At 45.0% G+C, this 10,059-nt stretch overlaps 1 protein-coding gene across 1 annotated transcript; it reads right to left on the bottom strand.

The window, feature by feature from the left end:
• Positions 1–1,035: 1,035 nt before the first annotated feature.
• Positions 1,036–9,970, bottom strand: LOC119705595 (fatty acyl-CoA hydrolase precursor, medium chain-like). Its single transcript, XM_038148197.1, has 14 exons — positions 9,860–9,970; positions 8,788–8,980; positions 7,968–8,112; positions 7,388–7,521; positions 6,898–7,051; positions 5,922–6,023; positions 4,980–5,084; positions 4,810–4,863; positions 4,211–4,351; positions 4,040–4,126; positions 2,915–3,062; positions 2,596–2,727; positions 2,194–2,266; positions 1,036–1,774 (listed from the first exon to the last, which is right to left on the bottom strand). The coding sequence occupies exons 1-14, from the start codon at positions 9,930–9,932 to the stop codon at positions 1,600–1,602; spliced, it is 1,716 nt and encodes a 571-aa protein (XP_038004125.1). The 5' UTR covers positions 9,933–9,970; the 3' UTR covers positions 1,036–1,599.
• Positions 9,971–10,059: the final 89 nt, after the last annotated feature.

Here is a 10,059-nt window from a genome sequence, read left to right as displayed (position 1 = left end):
GTGTGTGCCTAACAAAAGACCTCCCTTCTACCCAGGAGCTATGCTTCTGGTTTTGCATTCCCAAAGACACAGATTTCTTCTGTCTTGCTAGGACAATGAGTTTTGTGAATGTAGAAGGACAGACACATGGATTCAACAAACACACGACTAATGGACGTACAGGCTGTGTCAGACCAAAACAGGGGAAGGGGTAAGAAATGTGTGACAGAACTGGCAGTGTGGTTGCTGCAATTAGCTGTTACTAATTGCCACAACAGATGTTTTTCACAAGTTATGAAAAAATGCAGAAAAGGGGGTGGCCAGGAAGTGCAGATGGCACTGTTTGAGATCCACAGGTGTGCAAAGCAAGTGAAGCCAGAGGTGAGGAGGAAGAAGGAGACACTTACAAAGGGTCAACACCTGCAGCAGGAGCTTGGGCTGTCACTGTGAGAGCCCGCTGGGTGCTGTGGGATGTGGGAGCTGGGCACCAGTTAAAGGGGCAGTTGGAGTAGGGCTGTTTGTTTGTTTATGGTCATGAGGAGGGCTCTCCTGGCTTCCTGGATTCCCTTCTTGTTCATTTGTATCCTGCTTGCCATGTAACTTGGCAAAAAAGCCACTTCCCTCCCTGTGTGCCCTGACCCCTTCCCAGCTGTGTGAGGCTGGGGGTGCACACTCTGCCTGTCAGCACATCTTCTCTCTGGTGGTGCTGGGCCAACAACATGCAGGGAGCACCACCAGCCTTTGCCTCAGTGGGCATCTGTCCTGCCAGCCCTGCGTCCACCTGCAGCCACTGGACTGGGCATTTGCCAGGAAGGGTTGAAGGACACACAGTCAAACCCCAGAAGAGTTTGTGAAAAAGCCTTAAGCCTCAGGTCCCGCACAGACACCTGAAAAGGTTCATACCTGAAACCATTTAGGTTCATACACCTGAAAAGGTTCATACCTGAAACCATTTAGGTGGAAGAAGGAACTGGGCAGGTTTCTGGCCACTCGCCTGTGACTTGACCTCTCGGAATCAGCATGGGTCATTTACGTGAAAGAAAAGGAAGTTCCAAAAAAATCAAAGCAACATTTAATCATAACAATTCACAAACCAATAAAACAAGTAGAGGTTTTCTGCCCTCTTCTTTGAGATGTCAAGCCCACCTCACAGACCTAGTGTGAGGGATGCTCTGCTGCCTACAAGCTATTTCCAGTTAAGGAAAGCAGAAGGAGTCTCTAGGAAGGACAACTGACCAGGCTCTTCTGAAAGAAGAAGGGAAGAAGCATATAACATAGTCTGACACTTATGGTATACTCTGTAGAGATCATTTCTTAGAGATTTCAGTTCATTTGCCCATTCCCACCTCAGTATTCAGTTTTGGTATGCACTGAGTAGGTGCCATGGTCTGTCTGGACCTGGAAAGATGGTGGGGTTTTCTTTTCTTCCTGCTTCATTAAATAGTGATTTTCAGTCTGACAAACATGCGGAATGGGCCTTGTTTCTCTCCCTTCACTGTGATTAGGACAGCAGATTACACAACAGTGAGTTAGAAGGTGATTATTACTCTGTATGCTGCCAAACTCATTTTGTTTGACTTTCCTTTGGCTTTAAAAAGCAAACTGTACCCTCCACGGCTCTTATAAATCTGTGTGTTTTCTCCGTCCAGTCTGACTTTGTTTCATGAGCTGTGCCCAAAACTCCACTCTGTGTTCTTTCAGTTTCTCTGCTGCCTTTTGCTCCACGTCTATTCCCAGGTATTTTTCCTCCAGGTCATACTGAGGCCAATGGACCAAGCCCTCTCCGTTGGGATTTCTGGAAATAATAGAAGCAAAAGTTAGCTCTCCGTTTGCCAATCCATTGCTCTCTGACTGCTCAGGCTCAGAGCATTTCAGAAAACACACAGCTGAGCCCAGATGATGGGATTCTGGTACCTGAATAAAGGGACAGTATTTTATGAAAAGGCTCATCAGTGGAACAGCAAAAGTGTGAAAGCTGCCATTAATTTTAGATCTAAAACTCCATTGCAGATGGAGTAACTGCCCTTTGATTTTTTATTTCCTCGTGTCTGCAGGTTCTTTGAAAAGACCATTAGGAAGAGAAATTGTTTCAAGGCTTATCTTGAACTCTGCCAACTTTCTAGGAACCACCATATAAGTACTGCTTCAGGCAGGTACGTGTGTTCTGGGCAGCACAGACTGAACTTGAGCTGTAATTAGCACTGTGATTCTCACCCATTTTTAGCAAAGTTGGTCCAGTATCTCATAACAGTTCTGCTAAGTTCATTTTCTTCTTTTGTAGCACCTCCTGCAAAGGGAGAGATGAAAGGGCCATGGTAGAAAGTAAATAATGAGTGTCAGCTCTGTCAATTGCAACACTTCTCCTGGTTGCCCTGAGCTGTTGGAGGTTTTTATAGGATAGACTTGCAGATGAATGATGTCATGAGAAGTATCTGCTACTGAAGACAGAAGATGCTTATGCTCATAATAATGCTTATGATATGTAAGTTCTGCTTATAATATCTATAATGTTTTTGATGCTTACAAGAGAGAAATTCCATACTAGAGCCCTGGAGGAATTGAAATGGAAAATAATGAGGTTCTAAAAGGAATATGGAGTAAATATGGGTACATCACCAGCTAAGAATGGCTTTCCAAAGACAAAGGCAATCTCAGCTCCATGATCTGCTTTTACAAACTCTGGTACCAAACCTTCCACTGAACTCGGCCGATGTTGGAATTCATAAAAGTACACTGGGTTGCCAGCATCTAGAGGATACAGAAAAGTGCTGGTTTGAGAGCTGAAAATACCTGCTCCAAGGATGAAAAACGTTCATTAAAAACTGTTTTGGTTAACTGAAAACACTACCAGTTCTCTGGATAGTGAAAAGTGCTGCACACTGTCCACACCGCCCCCAGACAGAATTCTACAGCTGTTCTGAAGCTGCTGGGTTACCTCTGTGGTATCTGGCCACTTCCACAGCTGAGCTGACAAAGTAGACATCTCCCATTGCATCCAGGAGGCCATCTCGGACCTGAGCAGGGCTTTCTGCAGCCCCCATGTACTCCTTGTACACTCTGTCAACAACTTCGGACGTAAGGCCCTGAAACAGCAATAAAAAAGATTATAACGATGGTGAATATTCTAAGGAGCAACAGCCCTCAGTGAGTGTGGCCTCTGCACGTCCCTGGCTAATCCTCAACAACAGCTTCCAGAGAAAATCCTCAGCTGTGTCAGAGTGTGGCTCGGAGCTCAGATTGGAGTTCCACAGCTATGGATCCAGGAGATCTCGGGGAAAAGAGGGATGCAAGATCAAAGGATCAACCACCTTTAGATAAACAGCAGTCAGTGATGCTGACTGTTCTCTCTTCTGTGGAAACACCTTCACAAGAGCACAGAAATCCAGCTGGATCTCATAAAATCCATTGATTGCTGTAGAGGACTGTAATTTCTCCCGTTCAGAACAAGCCTGGGCTCTGCATTTCCACGTCCATGGTGGATGTTTGTGTCATTGAATGATCCCTTGCAGGTACTGGCCCTGCTTCTAGAGTCCTTAATTCTTACCTCTTATTCTGTACTTTTCTACGGAGTAGTTTCAGGAGAGCACAAAGGCACCACAAAGCCAAGAGATTTGGAAATTACAGGGAAGCAAAACCTCAAGAAACCTGAACAAAGGTGTCAGTGCACCCCAAACCTCTCGGGCTTTCCTTTCCAGTGCCCAGCTTCTGCTTTAGGAGGTTGTGTCCCATAGGTCTCCTGCCAGACCTGCTGGTACTCTGCACGTTTGCATAACCTGGGGGTATCTGAGATGTCCCAAGAGACCCTGTTTAGGTACCTGCATCACTCCTGCATTCCCACTGAACTCCTTTTGAAGAAGAGGGGCATTCAGGCTGGAAATGTAGAGAGTATTTCCAGCCACTAGAGGTAACAGGAATGCAGCACATCTGTGCCCGTTTCTGCCCCAATTCAGGGAGCTGTCCAGCACAATGGCATTTCCCTGTGAAGTGTGTTCCACCAGGGGCAAAACCAGCCCGACCAGCCAAGCAGCAGCACTGGGTTATTCTGAAACTGGTCTCTTACCTTAATGAATAATGCCAAGTTGCTCTGTAAAATTTGACGTGCGACATCTTTATCCAGACCATCAGCGAAAGGAGGATATTTCATCATCTGTGTGATACAGAGAATCATGCTGAGTTAAAAACCTTCTATTGACAAAATGGTGTTTAAATATCAACATTTTACGTCTCTTACCGTAGGAAGTACCCATCCAAATTCCCAGTTATTTACTCCTATGATGTATGGGACCTCATTGATTGATTTTTCAGATAGTAATTCCCTGGGACTCTTTGGAAAAAATACACCATCTGCACATGCACTGATGAAAAAGAAATCCTGAACAAAAAGGGAAAAAAGAAAGCTTCATTAAAACATTCTATTTGCCTCTAAAGAAAGTTCAGATTTTTACTGCAATTCCAAAGTGAAGCCAAATTCAAACACAAAATGTAATGGCATCCAAGCCATCTTGAATTTTTTTCTGACTGATTTTCTGCACTAGGCAGAAGACTCTGTGAAGATATTTCTTATGTTTGTGGAGCAGAAGTCAATTATGCTGAATTTACATCTTTTCTTAGTTCAATATGGCCATGGATGTGTGGAACAGTGGGGAAAAACCATTTCAGTGTTGAAGTTCACATAGGCATTGTGATAAGAACTTTTAAGTAGGTCATAATATATGGTTTGATTTTCAGGTTCTCCAGAATCATCTGAGCCATTTTCTTTTCCATGCCCTGGTTGAGCACGGCAGCAAACCACAGGTAGCTCCAAGTGCAGCAGAATGGAAGGGTAGGAACCTGTTTCCACTTTTCAGGCGAGGTGTCATTGCAGATCTGCAGTGCTGACATGTCCTGAAAAAGTCAAGAACGTCAGATTTTACATCCACTTCAGCTTCTCCTAATATTACATCCCACCAAGAAAAAAGTCTCAGGTGTCACTGAAATGCAAGAAGAATTATTTCACTTACCATTTTCAGCGTTATCTGTATAAGTTCTTCTTCTGTTTTTCCTCTCAAGCATTCAACCATTGCAGCTGAACTGGATTTGTCACAGCCAGAGACAGCAGCAATTTTCTGCAAGCAGTGAGAACAAACAGTTTTGGACACGTTTCCTCTGTCTGGCTCTACGAGACACCGAGTCCAGCAGGAGCAGCCAAAGCTCCTGCACAAAGGATGCTGGAGCCTGGCTTGTCCCAGCTCCAGAGGGAGGGCACTAGAGACCCTCACAGTCCTTCCCACCATGGGCTAGGGGAAAAGGGGAAAACCTCTGCCTCCATTTTTTTTTTTTTTTTTTTTTTTTGATACAGAACTATTCTGAGACAATTCTGGTAAATAACAGGCTGGGCTGAGAAGGCTGGGTGACATAAAGGAGTTAGAGAATAAACCATCTACAGGGCAACAGAGAGCACATTCCACCACTCTTGGTGATGTCTTTTTGGCTGGAGCAAGAGCTGTCATTAGAGAAAGCTGTCTCTTCTATGTCCCAGCTTCCAGCTTCTGGAAATTGTTCCTTGCAGTTGAAGGGAAAAGAAAGAGGTGGAAGCCCTTAGTTCTCAAATTAAAACAAAACCTGAATAAAGTCTTGCTTATTGGCAGACTACAGGCATCAGACAGGAGGGGAAGAGCATTCAGAGTCTGATACCATTTTCCAGCCAAAAAGTGTGACTTGATTTTCTTGAAGACACTACATGTTACAGTATTCCTTTACATTTTATTCTTCTCTCTTGGTGGATATTTGGGCGTTTGAAAAGCAACACATCATTACACTATTTGCACACAGAAATACAGTCTTTAATGACTGCTTTGATTCACAAGAAATGTGAATTCGGATGATTCAATATTTTGGACTGAACAGTTTAAGGTATGCAGAACTGTCTGGAAAAAGGAATAAAAATTATCACAAATACCCACTTGTGCATCCTCCTTAGGCTGGTCAGTGAACAAGCCCAGGGCTGCAGTGCCACTCTCTGAAATGGCCTTGTGGAACAAGCCCTTGGCCAGGGGAGATAAGACCTGTGGAAAAGCAAGGACAAGCATGACAAGCACTGTGCTCTCCCCAGGGATTTTGGATTTCAGTATCAGCAGTGGCCATTTGGAGCATTTTGAAAGCCCATGTGGCAAGAGTGTCCTTGTGTAGCCTCTGACCATAGTCCAGCTGTGCAAAGGGCTTTGGCAGCACTGGCAGGGATGGGGAGTTCAGGGCCTTTCCCCTCCCTCTGCACTTTGCTCCCGGTGCCTCCCAGCACCACACTGCAGGGCAGGTACCGATGGAATGTGCCCAAGGCTCTCTGGCTCTGCTGCAGAAGGGCAGGAAAGAGCTTTTGGCCAGAGGAAACAGCGATGTGTGTGCCATGTACAATGAAGCCCGGCTGGGCCGTGTGATCTGCACCAAAGTGGAGGGGCTGGAGAAGGGGAGCGTCACGGCCAATGTGCTCCGTGCTGGAGTAAAGATTTTACACAATCACAGGGTCACAAACTGCAGGGCTGCATCAGCTGCCAGAACTATTCACCTCAATCCCTTTGCACAAGTGGCTGTCAAAGCAAACAGAAAATGGGCAAGAGTCCACGACTCCTCCTAAAGGACTCTTCTCATGAGATTAGACTTTGGGAGTTTTTACATTGAAAAAAACACCCAAACCAACTAGAATTTAATTCAGCAGATGAGTAATAACATTCTGTTACTTAACTACAACCTTTGAGTATGAAAATGACTCATTTTTATCAACACAATCTGTGTTATTTTGCCTTGTTGCTGTATCAAAGACCCAGGTGACGTGTCACTGTAACACCGTCCCTTTTCTCTCGCTGACTTCCCATGCAGATACTGAAAATGGATGGAGGGGTTCTTCCCCACAGGAATTACAATTCAATATTACAGTGAACTTACAAGAGCGGAAACACTGATTCCCCCTGCAGATTCTCCAAAGATAGTGACAGATCCTGGATCTCCTCCAAAATGCATGATATTTTCCTGAATCCACCGAAGAGCAGCCACTTGGTCAAAATATCCCCAGTTACCTCGGGCATGCTCATCACCAGTGCTGCAGGGAGAGAACAGATTTGTTCAAATGCTCAATGCAAGCAAAGAGGCAGAGGAAAATACAATCTGTGGTGTGAGAAATCATCTGCCATTCTCTACACAGAACTTCCCTCCACGACTGACAAATGGATGGCTCGTGAAGCCCTGAGATTGGAGCAGCAGCCCCACAAGAACAGATCTGGAAGATGCCTTGGGACTGGGAATTGTCCCCAGCACTTACAGGTGCAGTTCACAAAGGTTTCTTTGCATGAGCAAGTCTTCTGCACTTCTCTTTACAAAGGCTTTGCACACATCCTTTCGGAAGTCACATGGGAAAGATGGAGATCAACCCACTTACCTAAAATATCCAGCAATACCTAGTCTGTACTGAATTGTTACAACCACCACGTTGTCAAAGGCTGCTAATGCTGAGCCATCATATGATGAACCTGCTCCAAAAACTAATCCACCTCCATGAATCCATACTAAGACCTGGAAAAAGGAAAACAGGATCAACCCAGCAGAGGTAAGAGCCCCCAGTGACAAAAACTAAAAATAGCCCAAGATATAACATTTTGTGCAATTTCACTCCTGATTCTGTCAGAATACATTTCAGAAATTGTAGAAATCTTTCATATCTAAGGCCTGCAGGGCTGGAAAATGGCACTGATTTTGTTAACTGCCTACGCTGTGTCTGTGCCCTGTGACCTTGGACAGGGCATTTAGATTAAATCAAGCACTGCTTAGCTCAATGCCAATACAATTTTACTTGTATAATAAGATTTTGTGTCGCTTTTCAATTTCAGCTAATATTTGCTGGGACAAAGCGTGTGAGTTGTTCATCACTACAAAAGTGCCCCTGCATGTTGGCTCATGGCAGAGGTTGAAGGTTTCCTGTCAGATAATTTTGCTCAAGGTGTTATAAGGATTTTGCTTACAGGCAGCTTCTCCTTTTTTCCTGTAGAAACGGGTGAGTACACATTTAGGTACAAGCAATCCTCAGACACTTGCAGAGGAACTTTCTCTTTTCTGTTGGTAATCATGTCTGAAAAATACTGTCCTTGTACTTGGTCCTGTAGACACCTGAATAAATGAAAAAGAAACAGGCAAGAGAATTCACCAAAAAAAAAATTCACTAAACACCTGAAAGCCGTGAAGAGAAGCTTTTTTTGTACTTCCACAATGAAGTGCCAACCAGAAACTGATCTCTTTCACATGTTTAGATTGGTATGTGAAATCCATATGAAATTTTAAATGAATCATTTCACATCTCCAATAGCTTTTGATGTTGCAATGGTAGATATGAGGCTTGAGACACTAAACAAGGGCAGCAGGACAAGGGGAGTGAGACATTGATAAGGTAGATTGGAATTACTGTGCATTTCTTGTGTGTCCTTTTAAGCACTTGACTCAGCATTTCCCCCCAATGTTGTATTCCAGCACTTCCTCAGCTCCTTTCTGTCTCTGCTCCAAAGGTTTAGAGTGATTGGTAAGTGATGGCCAAGTGCTCCCGAGCCAGAGCATTGTCTGTAAGTGCTGCTCCATCTCAGCTCATCACTGATGCCCATCAAACAGCAGCTTTTGGTAAAGAGCAGCTCCCAGAGTGTCTTTAGAAATGCAGCCACTGGAAAGCTGCAGGTGCAACGAGGGGGCACCAAGGAATTTGTCTTTGTGGATGGCCCTGTGTGCACATCAGTGTCATGGAAGTGCACAGAGTTTAACATCATGAAAGGTTCAGTGGTTTGATCATTGCCTTACATTGGTGGGTAGGAAGTGGCATCTCTGACACCTTCCCATGGCTCAGGTGGCTGGGGTTCAGAAAACCTCAGTGATCCAACTGGAGGCTTAGCAAAAGGAAGTCCCAAAAAGACATTTACAGTCCTGTCAGCTGTGTCCACTTTGAATTGGAACCCTCGCACTCTCCCGTATTTGGTCTCTGCTTCTGGTTGTTCTGTGGGACAGCAGCAAAGAATCACACCATTGCTCTGTTTGTAAGTAATTGCTAGATTTGCTACTTAAATATACAGCTTCTGTTCACTTAAACTAGTAGGTTTTGTACATAAAGCTTCAACAAACTCTCATCAGCTCTAACAGTACTCTATTCTAATCTGCTATTTTATTTTACTCATTAGTTTACTAATTTGACTACTAGTGTTTACTCATTTAAATTATAGTTTAATGTAATTTAAATTTAGATTTACTTATTTATTCTAACGCACTTTCTATTATACCCTTATTAGATCAGTATAGCTGACATTATTTCAGCCTTCATATTTTGATTGGTCTGTATATCCATTTCCTTCAGGCATATAATATATATTGTCTTATCACACACTCATTAGTGGTTGCATATAGGTCCTAATTTTTTTTTTTCCCTGGGTTGTTAGATAAAAACCCATTTTAAGATCTGTGGGAAAGTTGTAACATCAAATACAGATGTGGTACTGTGGGTGTTCGGCCTCCGCCAGCAAGATTTTGAATAGGGATTTGACTTTGCTCTTTGCAAAGAAGGGAAGTAAAGCAAATGACTGAAAAAAGATTAAAAACATAAATGAACTTTTTGCTAATGCAGCTCAGTTTGTGAGCCCAGCTCAGCCCAGGGTTTGTCCCCAGCTCAGCTCAGGGTTTGTCCCCAGTTCAGCTCAGGGTTTGTGCCCACCCCTGCCCAGGGTTCGTGCCCATCCCTGCCCAGGGTGTGAGCCCATCCCTGCCCAGGGTTTGAGCCCATCCTGCCCAGGGTTTGAGCCCTGCTCTCGGCTGGCCCCGGGAGGCAGCTGCAGGTGCCCATCCCTGCCCTACCGGCCCCGAGGGCAGTAGCCCCGGTGTTCACCTGTGGCCACCAGCGCCGTGCCCCCGAGGAAGAGGATGCAGGCCAGCAGCGCCGTGTCCCTCGCAGCTGCCATGGTGCCACTGGCACCGAGCCCGCAGGCCGGGCCTTTATAGGCTCGGCCTGGGCCACCTTACGCAAGGCAAACACGGGCGAGGCGAGGGAGTGCTCGGGCTGCGAGCCAGGCCGGCACTGCCGGGCTC

This window comes from Motacilla alba, chromosome 11 (genome assembly GCF_015832195.1).
Source record: "Motacilla alba alba isolate MOTALB_02 chromosome 11, Motacilla_alba_V1.0_pri, whole genome shotgun sequence".
Taxonomy (NCBI): domain Eukaryota; kingdom Metazoa; phylum Chordata; class Aves; order Passeriformes; family Motacillidae; genus Motacilla; species Motacilla alba.
Note: the sequence above shows the minus strand (reverse complement) of the source record. Positions and strands in the feature narration are given on the sequence as shown.